Source organism: Stegostoma tigrinum, chromosome 17, assembly GCF_030684315.1.
Source record: "Stegostoma tigrinum isolate sSteTig4 chromosome 17, sSteTig4.hap1, whole genome shotgun sequence".
Classification (NCBI taxonomy): Eukaryota; Metazoa; Chordata; class Chondrichthyes; order Orectolobiformes; family Stegostomatidae; genus Stegostoma; species Stegostoma tigrinum.
In genome coordinates, this window is record NC_081370.1 from 38,083,134 (window position 1) to 38,100,596 (window position 17,463).

General features: G+C 40.2%; 1 protein-coding gene across 6 annotated transcripts in view; it reads right to left on the minus strand.

The window, feature by feature from the left end:
* Positions 1-17,463, minus strand: part of btbd10b (BTB (POZ) domain containing 10b) — a 99,219-nt gene that overhangs the window by 7,668 nt on the left and 74,088 nt on the right. For all 6 annotated transcript variants that reach the window (XM_048545272.2, XM_048545273.2, XM_048545276.1 and 3 more), the window contains 2 exons: positions 11,613-11,733; positions 9,372-9,569 (listed from right to left, as the gene is read on the minus strand). In XM_048545272.2, the coding sequence (XP_048401229.1) occupies positions 9,372-9,569; positions 11,613-11,733 (319 nt within the window). The remainder of the gene's footprint in view (positions 1-9,371; positions 9,570-11,612; positions 11,734-17,463) is intronic.

The window sequence follows — 17,463 nt, forward strand, 5'->3', positions numbered from 1 at the left end:
TATACTTTACTCATCGACAGGCTACAAGATGGGCAGATTATTTTTAAAAACACATTCTACCTATTCTAACAGTAGTTGTGGCTCGGTTGTTTCATTTAATACTACTCTGAGCCCGAAGGTTAGGGGTTCAATAACAACTTGGATTTATGTTGCATCTTTAACGTGGCAAAAGATTTCCAAGAAATAACTGTAGAGACTATCAAATAAAGTTTGGCACTGAACCACACAGGAAGATACAGAACACATGACCAAAAGCATTAAAGGGAAAACTTTTAAGAAGTTGTCTTAAAGAAAGGAGAACCAGGAAAGCTTAGGGAGGGAATTTGAGCACTTAGCACCCAGGTTGCTGGAAGCAGCACAGTCAATGGTGCAGCATAGAAAGTTGGGATGGACCAAGAGAAATGCTGGAGGATTGTAGTGCTAGAGGCGATTACAGAGAAGGTGAAGAGTGAGGCCATGGATAACTTATAGACACGGCTAAAATTTTAAAACAGGCATCACTAGATTGAGTTTCAGAGTAGGTCAACAGACACAGAACAGCAACAAACGTATGTCTGCAAACGCCTATAAATGTGACTAACTTTTGCAATTTCATACTATTTCACCATTCCTTAGTCATAATAATATTGTATTACTTATTCCTTCCACCTTTCCTGCCCCATGGAACTATTAAAGACTAAGGAGGTGACTTCAACGAACATTATTAAAAAAATTATCTGGTCATTATCACATTGATGCTTATGTTAGCTTGCTGAGAAAGATCTAGCTGCTGTGATCCCCTTTGCTGTAACAACTATTTCATGTCAGAAGTATTTCATTGGCTGTAAAGTGCTTTGTTGAATCCTAAATGCAAGTTCTTCTCTTTCACATCAGGGAAGGACACATTCAACAAATCTGTTTGCAGCTGTGTTATGTCACCTCTTGTGTAAAGATAGTCAGAGTTTAAGATCAAATTTTGTTACATTCAGATTTGAGGAGTCAGGGCAGAAGGCTACATGATCAACTACCGAGCTATATAAATCTGAATACATAGTGCTCGGTCCAAGAGATGGCAAGATGCAGATAGTGGAGTCAGAGACAGTGTGAAACTGGAAGACCACAGCAGGCTAGACAGCAGAGTAGGAAAGCTGACATTTCAGGGTGGGACCCTTTTTCAGAAATGGAGAGGAGGAAGGGAGCTGGGAAATAAAGAGAAGAGAGGGGTGAGGCAGTGGAAGGCAGGTGGAATGGTGATCGGTGAATGCAGGTAGGGAGTAGTAGGGATTAGTCAATCGGATGGGGGCTGCGGATAGGTGGGAAGTTTGATGGACAGGTTGCGTAAGGGTAAGGAGGCAGGGATGAGAGGGAGGGTTGGACATGGGATGAGGCCAGGGGTGGGGAAATTTTAAAACTGGTGAATTCCATGTTTAGGCCATTGGGCTACAGGCACCTGAGCGGAATGTGAAGCGTTGCTCCTCCTTTTTGTGTGTGGTGTGATTGTGACACTGGAGGCAGCCCAGGATGGATGTGTCACCCAGAGTGGAAGGGGGAGTTAAAATGGTTGACAGCCAGAAAGTGTCGTCATTTCTCACGTATAGAGTGCAAATACTCTATAAAACGGTCTCCGAATTTCTTGGTTCCAGTGCAAGTAGGGTTTGTTACAGCTTGCTGATAATGAAAGATTTAAGGTCAGGCAAGTTAAACTTCTTGTTTCTTTGACAAATCTCAGAGTCGTTATGTAAACTGGTGTTATGACCTAGATCCCAATGGGAAGGGAACAGCTATTTTTGAACATTCAGAAAGTTGTACCCAGCAAGAAGCCTTCTCCTCAGAGACTGGGGTAAACTGAGATGTACTACAAAAGCGTAAACACTCGGCTTTAAAAGGATTTTGTATTGAACAGCTAGTTAAAAAACAACCGGTGGCAAAGACACAAAGGCCTCAAAATCAGCACCAGTTTTATAGTGCTGCCTGACAGATAATTTGTGTAGCCTTGGAAATTGCAGCTGAGGCACACAATCTATAGCCAGCTACTTTTGTGTACACATGGTCTTAAGCTGAATCTCACAAACTAGGGAGTTCAATACTGTCAGAGGGACTGAGACATTAAACCAAACAAACAATCCTACTCAGTTTCAGATTCATGGCTGATGTACAAGATCATATTACACTGTTTTGCATTGTAGCTGCTTGGTGTCCCAGCCAATACTTATCCCTTGATTATTATTACTAAAAGTAGTAATAGATTATTTGACATCTGTGGGTCCTTGGTTTGTGCAAATTGACTATTCAGCTTCCTGATTGCACCAGGGACAATACTTGGAAGTAGTTGTTCATTGAACACAAAATGCTTTTGGACTCCTGCTGTTACTGAAGGTATTACAGAAAATACTTTGTTTTCCTTTTATGACTAGTTAATATCCTACCAATGAACAGTTTGAATAATGCATTATTCCTAGATCTAGATAACCAATAATTTGCCAAACATAAGTCAAATTAACGCAAAATGCAATCTCTCTTCATGATGTTTTCCCAGTGCTGGGGACTAACCAAGATGTTAAATGAACATAGAACATCACAGCGCAGTACAGGCCCTTCAGCCCTCGATGCTGCTTTGACCTGTGAAACCAATCTGAAGCCCATCAAACCTACACTATTCCACTACCATCCATATGTGTATCCAATGACCGTTTAAATGCATTTAAAGTTGGCGAGTCTACTACTGTTGTAGGCAGGGCATTCCATGCCCTTACTACTCTGAGTAAAGAACCTACCTCTGACATCTGTCCTATATCTATCACCCCTCAATTTAAAGCTATGTCCCCTCGTGCTACCCATCACCATCCAAGGAAAAAGGCTCTCACTGTCCACCCCATCTGATCATCTTGTATGTCTCTATTAAGTCACCTCTTAACCTTCTTCTCTCTAACAAAACAGCCTCAAGTCCCTCAGCCTTTCCTCATTAGGTCTTCCTTCCGTACCAGGTAACATCCTGGTTAATCTCCTCTGCACCTTTCCAATGCTTCCACATCCTTTCTATAATGCAGCGACCAGAACTGTAAGCAATACTCCAATTGCGGCTGCACCTGAGTTTTGTACAGGTGCAACATGGCCTCATGGCACAAAAACTCAATCCCTCTAACAATAAAACCTTACACATCGTATGCCTTCCTAACAATGCTATCAACCTGGGTGGCAACTTTCACAGATCTATGCACATGGATACTGAGATCTCTCTGCTCATGCACGCGACCAAGAATCTTACCATTAGCCCAGTACACTCTATTCCTGTTACTCCTTCCAAAGTGAATCACCTCACACTTTTCCACACTAAACTCCATTTGCCACCTCTCAGCCCATGTCTGCAGCTTATCAATGTCCCTCTGTAGCCTGCAACATCCTTCCACATGGGCCACAACTCCTCCGATTTTAACGTCATCCACAAATTTACTAACCCATCCTTCTCTCCCTCATCCAGGTCATTTATAAAAATGACAAACAGCAGTGGCCCCAAAACAGATCCTTGCAGTACACCATTAGTAACTGAACTCCAGGATGAACATTTCCCATCAACCACCTCTTTTCTTACAACGAGCCAATTTCTGATCCAAACCACGAAATCACCCTCAGTCCCATGCCTCCGTATTTTCTGCAATAGCCTACCGTGGGGAACCTTAACAAATGCTTTACTGAAATCCATGTACACCACATCGCTTTACCCTCATCCACCTGTTTGGTCACCTTCACAAAGAACTCAATAAAGGTTTGACAGGCACAACCTACTGTTCACAAAACCATGTTGACTATCCCTAATCAAATTATTCCTTTCTAGATGATTATAAATCCCATCTCTTAGAATCTTTTTCAACACTTTACCCACAACCAAAGTAAGGCTCACTGGTCAATAATTACCAGGGTTGTCTCTACTCCCCTTCTTGAACAAGGGGACAACATCTACTATCCTCCAGTCTTCTGGCACTATTCCAGCAGATAATGACAAAGATCAAAGCCAAAGGCTCTGCAATCTCCTCCTTAGCTTCCCAGAGAATCCTAGGATAAATCACATCTGGACCAGGGGACTTATCTATTTTCACACTTGCCAGAATTGCTAACACTTTCTCCTTATGAACCTCAAACCTGTCTAGTCTAATACCCTGCATCTCAGTATTCTCCTCGACAACACTGTCCTTTTCTTGTGTGAATACTGACGAAAACTATTCAGTGCCCCTCCTATCTCTTCAGACTCCACACACAACTTGCCACTATTGTCCTTGACTGGCCCTAATCTTAGTCTAGTCATTCTTTTATCCCTGACATAACTTTGGAAAACTTTTGTGTTTTCCTTGATCCTACCTGCCAAAGACTTCTCATGTCCTCTCCTGGCTCTTCTGAGCTCTCTAGAATTACATCGAAATTACAGAATAGAAACAGGAAATTTGTTCCATCTAATCCAGATTAGTGTTTACTTTCTCTCAAACCTCCACCAATTTTATGACCATAACACCCTCCTCACTCATGTAGTTTTTCTTCCTGTTAACTTTGCTTCAAAAGTATTCCATTGGCTTTAAAATACTGTCAAATGTTCATTGGCCACAAAAGCACAACAAATGCAAATGTGGATTTCTTTCCTGTTAAAAATGCCAAAGCCATCTGCCTCAGGTACCCCTTTTATGAAAGAGTGTTTTCACTTTCTTACCACTCCGAGACTGTATGCATCTTACATATGTGACTTACGCATGTTACATACGTGGCTTCACATACTGCTCTTCCACACAAGTGGAAATTCAGTTTCTTTGCTGCTGCATTCAACTCAAGCTGTTCCTGCTTTTCCTCCATAATCCTTAGCCCCAAGTGATGTATCCAACACTTCTTGAAATCATACAATGTTTTGGTGTTGAATATTTTCTGTGGTAGTGAATTCCATAGGCTCACTACTCTTTGGGTGAAGAAATCTCACATCTGATTTCTAAATAGTTTACAGTGTACCCTCAACCTGTGATCTCTGCTTCTGGAAGAATTAAAGGATTCTGACATTGATGGCAGCATCCTGGACCAGTAGTAGCAATGAATCTATGATTTTGGTGTTTATAAACATCACAGTTTAACAAACTGAGCTAACTGGCTACGATAAAATATTTGGTACTATTAAAATGCTACATGTAATTTATTTTTTCCTTTCATGGACTATCGGTATCACTGATAAGGCCAAATGTGGTACGCATTCTGAATTGTCCTTGATGTGCCTGGCTTGCCAGGCCATTTCAGAAGTCAGTTAAGAGTCAACAGCGTTATTTTGAGTCTGGAGTCATAGGTAAGCGAGATCTCCCTCCTTAAAGGACAGTAGTGAACAGATAGATTTTTCTTAACAAAGAGCAACTGTTGCCAAGACCATCATTACTTGATGACCATCATGACTATAGCTTTCAATTAATATATATGAGCTGACAGGCATAAGGAAGCTAGGAATTTATAGAATCCATAGGGCGAAGCAGGCTATTCAGGCCATCAAGGCCACGACAAACCTCCAAACCGCATCCCACCCAGACCCACACCCTCTACACTACCCCTTTAACTCAGCATTTCCCATGGCTAATCCAGCCAGCCTGCACAGCCCTGGACAACACGGGAAATTTAGCACAGCCAATCCACCCAACCTGCACACCTTTAGATTGTGGGAGAAAACCGGAGCACCCGGAGGGAAGCCACACAGACACAGGGAGAGCATGCAAATTCCAGACAGTTGCCCGAGGGTGGAACTGAACGCAAGTTCCTGGCGCTGTGAGGCAACAGGGCTAACCACTGAGCCAGTGCCACTGGGTAGAGTAGTTCTGTTTAGGAATGACAATCAGTACAGTAGCCCAAAAGTGAAAGATGTAAGATCAGTTTGGGTACAGAAGAGAAATGGAATAGGTAAAAATTCCACAAGCTCACCACTGTCTAGGTGAAGAAATTCCTCTCATCTCTGCCCTGAATGGCCTACCCCTTATCTTTAGAATGTGACGACTGGTTTTGGGCTCTCCCGTCACTGCAACTATCTGGTCTAGTCCTGTCAGAATTCAATACACCTCTATGAGATTTCCCACCATTCTTCTAAAATCTAGTGACGATAGTCCTACTGAAACCAATTTCTCCCCGTATTTCAGTCCCACCATTCCCAGAATCAGTCTGGCAAAAGCTTCTTTGTATTGCTTCAATAGCCAGCTTACCCTTCCTCATCAGAAAAGTTGATCAAAACTGTACACAATACACTTAATAATAGTCTGATCAATGCTCTGTACAGTTGCAGTAAGACGGCCCTGTTTTTGTACCCAAATCCCCTCTCTATGAAGACCAACATACCCTTCACCTTCTTCGATGTCTGCTACACCTGCATATTAGTTTTAGCATCTGATGTACAAGATCATCCACATCTTGCTACACCTCCTTTTCCAATCTGTCGCCATTCAGACAAGAATCTGCCTATTTTTGCTACCAAAGTGGACAAGTTTCATTTATGCACGTTATACTGTGTCTGCACGTATTTGCCCACTTAATTTATCCAAATTACACTTAAAGTTCTCTGCATCCTCCTCACAGAACACTCTCCCACCCAGCTTTGCGTCATCTGCAAACTTGGAGACATGACACAGTTTCATAATCTAAATCATTAATGTATAGTGCATTGCTCGGGTCAAAGTACTGGTCCCTGTGGACCTCAAGTCACTGCTTGGCACTCTCAAAAAGGTGGGTGAAATTCAAAGCAAAACAGTAGTTATCCAGAAGACTGCTCACTCACTGTCATGAATGCTTCAGTGTATAATGCCACACATTGTTTCTCCTATTTCATTTCTCAGATGCCAAATTACACTGTGGCACAGGTAGTAATCCAGAGATGAATTACTTTGAGGCTCTCTTTCTTAATTTTGGGCCTAGCCCTGCATATTGATGATGCGGTAACTCATTCTTACTCTGTGTCTTTGGTACCAACATGAACCACTCCATCTCCAAACTCCTCTCCAGTTGCGAGAAAATATCCCAAACCCTGGCACTGCTCAGGCATCACAGCCTTCTAGACTGTTATTCTTTGCTTCACAGGATAGTGTCAATCTCCCTCACTATACAGTCCAGTATGGGTGTAAATAAAGAGGTCGAAGTGAGAGAGGAATTTCTCACTGGGCAAGTGGTATTGAGCAAATTCATGCAGTTGAGAGTCGTAAGTCTGTGGGAACAAAAACAATGTAGCTGGTAAATCTCAGCAGGTTGGGTAGCATCCGTGAATCTGAGGAAGGGTCACTGGACCCGAAACGTTAACTCCGTTTTCTCCTTCAAAGATGCTGCCAGACTTGCTGAGCTTTTCCAGCTACTTTTTGTTCCTGATTTACAGCATCCGCAGTTCTTATGGTTTTTATTTCGTAAGTCTGTGGGACCTGATGGACTTCATCTTATGCATTAAAGAGACTGATAATGTGGTATTGGATGCAGTTAGTGTTAAGAAAGGTGAAGACAACTGACAGACTGCTATCTTTTATTGCGAGGTACTGAACATAAAAGGAAGGATGCAATGCAGGACATCGGTGAGACTACACCCTGTGTCGAGTTTTGGTTTCCTGATCTTTGGAGGAATGTAAATGTGTTGGAAGCAGTCCAGACGAGGTTTACTTGAATCACACCTGAGATGAGTCGTTGTTTTTATCAGAAACGATAGGACAAGCTTGATTTGTTTTCACTGAAGTTTAGAAGAGCAAGCAATGATATGACTGAAGTTTAAAAATTGCTGAACTGACTTGACAAAGTAGATGTGGAAAAGATGCTTAGTTTTGTGCGTGAGACCAAAACACAGGTACACTGTTTTAAAAATCAGGATCATTGACTTAAGACAAAAGCAAGGGGAGTTTTGTTTATTTCAGAGAGATGTGCAACTTTAGAACATGCTGCCTCAGAAGGTGGCCTTTGGGTGCCATCAAATATATTTATGGTGAAGGTAGATAAGTTCTTGCTAGGCTGGGGAATCAAAGGTCATCACTGAGTGATGGGAATTCAGAATCTGGAATACCAACTGATCTGCCACGATCTCAGTGAATAAAAGGGCGGGCCTAAACGATAGGTCAGGAATCTTGTATGCAAAACCTCTGGACCTGCTGTTTTTCTTTCAGGTAAAGGTCCATTCAGATCAGACCAAGTCATTTAGGAATAAAAACCTCACTTGGCCTGAAAGGATCTAAAAGTGAACTTTTTTTCAAAGGGCCTGAACAGACCCAAACCCTACTATGGGCACAAAGCATTCAAGCCCTTTGGAATAAAGCTTCTCTTTTTGATGCGTTTTGGCCAAGAAAAGTAGCCCCCACCCCCACCAAACTCTGTGTATAGGTCTGTTCAGGTCCTTGGGTTTTCAAGTTTTTTCAGGTTTTGGACATGTGGATAAAGGATACTTGGCCTGTAGCGTACTTCTCATCCTAATTCATTATTTGATATGTTTCACAACAATCAGGTTAAATCAAGATTTACTGAAATCTGTACCTTTGAAAAAAGATACATAAACGTAACATGTTCCAAAGCATGTAACAACCAAGAAAGTACTTTTAAATGCAGGAAACACAGTAGCCAATCATCATACAGCAAGCTCCTACAAACATCAATGTGATAAAAGCCGGCTGATCTATGCTTTTGAGATGTTGTTTAAGCAACTTCAGTCTTTGAAAGAACAGTGTGATCTTCTACATACATCTGAGGTGGCTGGTGTAGTTTCAATTTAACACTTCAGCTGAAAGATAGCACCTCTAACAGTGCAGCACCAGAATGAAGCATTGGCTCAAACTCTGCGCTTAAATCTCTGGAATAGGGCTTGAATGTATGATCTACACAGAGGCAAAAATATCACTTCATTCAGCTGTTGTAACTAAAGTCAATTACAGATGATAAAAATGCAAGCCATCGCCACAGATGGACAAAGCAACCCCAAGCCCAGAGTTTGCCAACTTGACAACTGTATTCGCTGTTAGCTCAAGATCACTGGAAACTCCAAGCAACTGTGGCAGATCAGTGCTGTATTGATCTGCAATGCTTTAGTATCCCATTGTGCGAAAGAACAATAGAGCTACTTCAGTGGGATTGACTGTTTATAAGGAAATCAATGGCATTCCAAGTGGACATTAATTCCCTGCTTTAAAAAACTAGAACATTAAAAACTTTCATTGTAGCAAAAAGAAATCATGAGAAAGGATACCCAAGAACTGAGAATTGAAAAAGATAAGTGGCAGATGGGATCAGTGGAGAAATGTGAACAGAAGGCTTATGAAAAACACAGTGCCTCATAACATGGTTCTGAAGATGTACTATGCATTAAAAATTGAATGAATATAGAAAAAGCCAAGGTTAATGTAGTGGAATTATATAGCAACAAGCTGATAGCTTACTTTGCGAATATTCCTCTCCCATTTGTGGTGGATATTCCTCATCCCAATCAACGACATCATCATCGGTTAATACTACAATGTGGCACTCTCGATCACCACTCTGGGCACTGGCCACCATCAGTGGAAGAATCATTTCCTCCAAGTAAGATTCAAATTGTTTGCGTGCACCGTCGTTGGAGAGTTCATGCATGAGGGCACCTTAAAATAAAAAGCCCATTTAATAATTGACTTCTACTGTAAAGGCAATGCAGAAGTGAAAGAACAACCCCTGCTTTTTAATTCAAAACATCAACCAGTCATGTAATTATTCTTCTTTTCAAAGAATGAATAGCAGACACCTGTACCACCCTCTCAGAGTTCAGAGAGAACAGGGAGATTATCACTGAATGCTTCTTAGTTATTTTTGGCTGGAACATCTTCCTAAACAACAGGAAGAGGGGGGCAGATTGGCATGTGAGTGGCTTGTACCAATCATGCTTTATATGTCACCTCCTTGCCCCATAAAGCCAACAGTATAGTTTAATTCCTGTACTGCCTATAGTAGTTCATGGAGGCTTGCCTTCTCACTTTACCCCAGGCTTGTAGAATGGTTGCCTTCAAGTTATATTTACCCAATTGTTTCTCATTAATGAAGAGAGATGCCCATTGATGCTTTGTGGACTACAGCTAAGAATCTTGTCTTCTTGCCCCAACAACACAAAAGTATTCCTTCCCTATAGCTCCACCTTCATCCCTCATTGCTATCCCACCTTGCATTCCTCAGTCCTGAATGAGGTAAAAGGCAGCTTTTTGATAGCAGGATTCAGAATAAAGGTGCACCTTTTCAAGTTATCCTGGTCCACAGATCTTTCAATAGTTGATGTGAACAGATTTTACAATAATTCACTAGTACTCTAAAACTTCCTCCATCCAAATGGTCTATTAAATCTTTTTCTATCCATTCAAGTGGTGCAACTCAGCGCATTGAACAATTCTCATCTCACTTCTGGTTCTCCTGCTATGATTTAAATCTGAATCCTTTGAGACAGTTCCTCCCTCCCTCAAAGCCTTTCAGAAGTTTCAATACATTGTCAGATGTCTTCTTTATCTTCTCTGTTCTAAAGCAATATGGTACCATTTATTTTGAGCAATTCTCAATTCTAATCTCAGCCTCTGTAACCCTTCCACATACTTAAACTCGCACTTCTTTGGTCCCATTCAAGTATCCTCGATATCCTGAGTTTTTGACATCTTTCTAAAGGGTGGTGCTCAGAATTGGACATAACACTTCAGCTGGGATCTACTTCCTTATTCAACACTTCTTTGTACTTTTACACTCTATGTCTCTATTTATAAAACAAAGCTTGAGGTTTCTTAGAAGTTCTGCCACCTTCAAATATTTGTGGACTTGCCCTCCCCAAGGTGTTTCTGTTCCAACACCCTCTCCAAAACATTACTGTTTGTATTGCCTCTCTGCATTCTATCTATTTTGACACTGGACTTTAGAGCAGTATGCAAACAAGAATGAAACTGGGGAGGAGATTGATAAAGGGAGATTTCAAATGAGGTCTTGGATATTCCTAGCGTAAAACCAACACTTACCATACTTGATATCCAAGGAAAAAATTATCGCAACTATTACAGGAGAAGAACAGCCCATGTAGTGCATTGGGTCTACAGAACTTCTCTGGAACAAGAATTCAACTCCTCTCACTCGCCAGCCTTGTCACTTTGCAAACTCTATCGTCGCATGCTTATCCAATTCCCTTCTGAAGTCCACAGTTAACTCTACCTTCATCACAACAGCAAACCATCCCATTCCTGCACCTGCTTTAGAACTATAACCTTTAGTTTACATTGCCTTCTCTCATTTTCCAAAACAAAATAAGAGGAACACCAATCATTATTAAGAGCATTTAGATTCCGAAATGAAGCAAACATATTACAACTTAATCAAAAGCTAGTTTTAAAAATTGCTATTAACTACAAAAATAAAAATCAAGGAACTTCGAAGGAGCCTAAAAGTTTTGAAGTTTAGTTCAATAATTTATCACCACTCTCAATTATCAATTCTATGGGGAAGGTGGAGGGAAAACCATTGGATATCTCTTTTGAAGAACCAACACAGGCAGATGGATCAAATGGCCTCCTTTTATCCTGTTAGATGTTAGCAAATGCAGTCCACAGTAACAATGATCTCATTATTGAGCATTACGATTGAAAATATTTTAAGCTTTCCCAAGATACCATTGACATACTTACTGAGATCTCTGCATTTGATAGTACTGTAATCAAAAGAGATGCAGAGGTAGTCACAAGCTTCTCTCAGTTCAGGTATTGAGATCCCATCGGGACAGCGAATTATGCCAGTCTTGTAGTAATCCTGAAAACAAATGTACAAAATCACAGACATGAGCTAAAATGACAAAGTGAAACAAGGTGAATTAGTTAGGTATGGCCTGAAATGGCAAAGAGATTTTGCTACCTGAAGCAACAGTCAAATGATATACCAAAGAAACCGCACAGCATTCCAAATGATAACTACTGTGCTGAAAACTGCAGAAAACAACATATCCAAGGTGCTATTAACCAGCAGCAATGTAAAGCTATTTGTCCCAGTTTTTTTTAGAAAAACTGCTTTATTCTGCATGAAAGTCGATACCAATTGTAGCTTTCAGATGAAGTGGGATTAGAGAACAAAGATATTTAAACCAAAATACTTCCCCTCAATCACCTACTTTATTCTTATCTTATATTACTGTGCTTAACTTATGCCAGATAGTAGATGGTGAGGTCTTCAAATAATTAAATAGGGTACAAGGCACAAGTTCAAAATATGCAATTTCAAAACTCAAGAAATAGTTTGACCCGAGGGGGAAACAGAGGCTTGTGCACCATGCAAACACATGGCAGATGTCATTTAATGGAAAAGAGTAAAGTGCAATATATTTATCGAAAGAATGAGAAACAGCAATAAAGGTTACAGCAATGGAGGTGGTGCAGGAACAGAGGGATCTGTAAACACAACTTGTTTAAGGTGGCAGGGCAGATTGAGAGGGGTTAATAAGGCAAATCAAAAGCAGCTTTATTTTTGACTGATTTAATTGTATTTTTAATCAAAAATTAGTGGTTGAGATTTGCAGAAGCTATTCAGTCCATGATGAAGCCCAGTTTAAACTAAAATATTGAAAATATTGATGGCTCTAGCTCTGGGCTGGATCGTGTTACTTACAGATAAACAGAATCACCAGGAAAACATTTTCTGGCTCACGGTGTAAATAGTTATCACAATTACCAAACATCTTTGAAAACCTACGCTTTGGCTTGATACCAAGTCAGAATTTCTGGGAAGTCTAATGTTCATGAAAACTCAGATCATGTCTTAAAACACCAAGATAAAGGATTGACATGTCCTAAAAATGTGGATTCAGTTTTAAAAAGGTTTCAAATGCTCACAAAGAGACAGAAACTGGTGTTTGTTGACTTGGCCAGAATTTGTTCCTTTTGATATGCAATTGCTAGGAATTCTCCTTCAAAACAGTTCATGAAAAGTCAGAAGTTACTTTATTGATCTATGACCTTTAAAATATCAGGTGAGGAGTAAATGCAGATTTATAAAGCTGATATTTTTGTAATGGTGAGGCACTTGCCTCTAATTTCCTCAGCTACCTTTTGGTGTTCATACCATGGGTAATGCAATTAGATGGTGAGAAGTAAGTCAGCTTGACAAAAGTCTTTTTCCAGAAGGGTTCTCAAATGATTAAAAACATTCCAACCCAAGGATTAGTAGGAAGACTGCAAATCAGGCCCATTGCCTTCACAGTGTCATTTCCACCCCTCTGGTAATTGCAACAGCTAGATAAGGGAAGGGTGCAATATAGCAAGTTATGGGTTGTTGTGTTAAGCAACTATGAAATCAAGGCAGCAACATGAAAAGACATCCCCTTGGAAAAGTAATACATGGTGGGCTTGAGAAGATTTTGTTGATGCAGTGTGAGTTAATGATCTGGAATTTCCACCAGAGTGGTGGAAATGAAAATAATCCATAACTTCAAAAAAGGAAATAGGAAAGGCACTAGACGGCTGGGTCTTAAGGATAGAGTGGGCAATAGGCGGTGAGGGTCCAGCTGCAGTCTATATAGGAACCAACAACAGTTGCTCAGAGGAAATAACAGTCCGCTCAGAGATCTGGAGCAGCTACAACACAAATTTAATTCAGCAGAATCTCAAATGGTAACTTCTCCATTTTTACCAAAGGTATACAGAACTTGAGTGTTAAACAGATTACAGAGTTGAATATGTAGCATAAACAGTGGTATTAGTGGAGGCTAGGGAGGGGGTGGTTTTGACTGACAGGGCTATATCATCCATACTGGGAAAGCGGAAGTTGCTCCATTGGATGGGCTGCATTAATCCAGATGTGAAAAACAGCTTACTGGAAACAGGGTTTCAGTAAAATAGTGTCAAATTCAGGAAAAATTAACAAGTTGAATATGTAACTTTACAGAACAGAAGGAAGTCATTCAGCCCAACATGTCTGTGCCAGTTCCTGAAACAGCCACCCAGCTGGTCCCATTCTGCAACCCTTTCTCCATAGCCTCCTAAATACACTTAAAAAAAGTCAGCTCTCGAAAATTTCTGTGGAACCTGCCTCCACCACTCTCCCAAGCAGCTCATTTAAAATCCTAAAAACTGAGTAAAGCGGTTTCTCCTCATCTCACTTCTAGGTCTCTTGCTGAGAACCTTGTAACTGAGCTCTAGTTACTGACATACCAACTTGTGGAAACAGAATACCCTTCCTTACTCTGTCAAAATTGTTTAAAATTTTGAATACCTCAGCCATGTCACCTCAACCTTTGAAAATAGACCCAATTTCTCTGACCTTTTTTTGTATTGAAAATCCCACATTCCTGGTATCATTCTAGTAAATCTACTTTACATTATCTCCAGGGCTTTAACATCCTTCCTTCAACATGGTACCCAGAATTGAACACAATATTCCAAATGTCATCTGACCAATGACTGGCAGAGGTGTGACATCACTTCTTTGCTCTTACACTCGCCATCTCTATTTATAAACCCAATGATCCTGCAATGTTTCTTGACAACTGTTTCAATTTGCTGTGCACCCTTTAGAGAATTATGCACTTGAATCCCAAGGTCCTCTGCACCTGTACTCACCTCCGAGTTGTACTAATGAGCCTGTATTGTCAGTGTTTCATGTAGAAAACACATTACCTTTTATTTCTACATGGAAATTTATCTTCCAAGTGTCTGCCCATTTGGCCAACTTGTCAGTGTCTCTCTGAAGTTGCTCAGTGTCATCAGCACAATTCACTATTCTCCCTAGCTTAGAATCATTCGCAAATTTAGAGATTTTGCCCACAACAACCATCTCCAAATTGCTTTTTAAAGAAAAAAAAAATCAGAAAAGGTAAGGGTTCTAAAAACCAATCCCTAGGGAACACCACTTTCAACTCGTCTTCCATCTACGAAATGCCCATTTATACCTACCCTCCGTTTCCTACCTTTTAGCCAACTTCTAATCCAAGCTGCTGAGGGCTCATCCATCCCAAATGTTTTTAAATTACTAAACAACCCGCCAATGTGGCACTGTATCAAATGCTTTGAATGTCCAAATATACGAGATCCACAGCATTACTCTCACCCGTTTTCTGTGTCCCCGTACAAAGAACTCACTGAAACTTGGTGAAACATGACCGGCCTTTGACAAAGCCATATCAACTGCCTTGTATTAACTTATTTTTCCTCAAAGTGTACATTTATTCTATCCCATATTATGGTCTCCATCAGGTTTTCCACAATTGATGTCAAGCAATTTATCTGCAGGCCCAAAGCTATTATAACAAGATAGGCAAATTATTGGCATATTTGACATAAATGGGTTTGATTTATTACTCATTTGAGATGCTTCACGGTGATCGAGACTGGTAAATAAAAACAAACATTTTGAAAAAAGACAAAGCAAATAAAAAATATACGCAAGTGGAAGTAAGCAAGATATTAACAGAAAAAGACAGGATATGTAAAGATAAATATTTCCACCGGTTGGGGATTATAGGACGAGGCAGTATAATCTGAGAATTAGGGCCAGATCACTCATAAGAGGTGTTAAGAAGCATATCTATACATAATGGGTAGAAGAAGTTTTTAAGGGAATTGGGTGAAAATGCAAGTATACAGCATTAGGCCACAAATCAGCCATGATCTCACTGAATGGTGTAACAGGCTTGAGGGGTTGAATGGTCTATCCTTGTTCCTATATTCCTATGAGCAAGGAATAGATTAGATTCAAATAGATTCAAATGAAATTGGCAAAAGTAATTTGGGAGATGAGTTAATGGAACACATTTTGAGATATTTTTGTCTCATAGAACCAACCAGGGAACAGTCTATTTAAAATCTTGTCATGTCCAATTAGATACAGTTAATTAGTATTTCAAAAGCTAGAAATCCTCTGGGGAAGAATGATGTTAATATAATGAATTCACACTGAATTTGAGAATGGTACAGTTAAAAAACTGAAATTATAGCTTTAAACTTAAATAAAAATCAATGTAGGAATGGGAGGCAAATACTTCTGGAGGTTAGATTGAATTGTATCATTGCAGATAAGCAATGGCAAAAAATTTAAAGAAATATTTAATCAGTGTTAAAAAAGCATACATTCAATCAAGAAAAATACTCTCCATAACAGATCTATCTGCAGCTGACTAAGAATGTTAATGCTAAGTATTCGAGTATCAGGGAGCACAGAATTAAGGTGATTGGTAGAAGGACTAGAGAGGACTTGCGCAAAAACCTTTTCAACAGTGTGTGTGCTGGGTGTCTGGAATTTGCTGCCCAGTTTAGAAACTCTCAACTCATTTAAAAAAAGAGCCTAGACCTGAAGTGCTGGAACCTGCTACAGACCTGGAACTGTTAAGTGACATTAGAACGGGTGGCTTGTTCAACCTGTGTAGTTATGACAGGAAGAATGGCCCTGCCTCTGTGCTACAACTTTTCAACTGTTCTATTAAAATAAATTCATAATATTGCCATGAGTAGTAAGCCTGAGGAGAGGGAGAATTTTGGAAAGCAGAAAAGGATGACCAAATAATCAAGACAGAGAAAATCTACTGTAAATCTTGGCATTTAAGTTGACCTTTGAAGCCTCAAAGATTCCTTATAAACCAGAGGCTGACTTACACAAAAAAGTATTGATCCACCAGCATGGGTAGTTGCCACTTTTAAGTTATCAATTTCTGATGCAGAATGGACACGTCTTAAACTCGCACCCATCTTCACAACACAGCCTATGTTGACTTGATCCCTTGCAACCAGTAATAAGGCAATATATGGATTTGTGGAGTGAAAAACTGAAGACGATTACTAACAGATGCATAGAACAGCTTATGCCAAGGTCTACTTATACCAAGTATATGCAAAAACACAGACTTTTGGCATTGGAAACATGGTGCCCCTGTATCCTATGTCAACTTATGCTGGGTGATATTTGACAGTAAAGTAACTAGAAATATAAAGCAGACCGTGAAAACACCTTTGATAACCATAAAAGGAATGGAGCAGTAAAAATAAAACAGATTCCTGAAAGACCAATACAGGGCCGATAGTGAAGCTGTTTCCCTGTTTGGATAGTCTAGAACTAAAAAATACACATTAAAAATAAAAGGGCAGTTCTGACTGCTGTAAGGAAACATTTCTCTCTTCAGAGGATGTCAATCTTTGAAAATTCTTTACAACAGACACCTGAGAATGCTCAGTTACTGGACAGGCTTAGGCAGAGATTCTTGGAATCTACCAGATTCAAAATATGTCGAAATTGGGCAGTTAGGTAGAATTGAGATCAAAGATCAGGTATGATCTTACTTCGTGGTGGTGCAGCCATAATCTTATTTAATGGCAGGGATGGCTCAAGGGGTCATATAGTCACATCTGCACCCTGGAAATATATTGCTGTCCCAATGCTGTTGCTGTGTTAAAATACTGGAACACTCCACTTAATCACACTTATACCTCACTGACTGAAGGGGTTTAACTTCATGGTTCACCTTGTCAAGGGCTATCAGAGGATAGGGTGTAAACTGGTCAC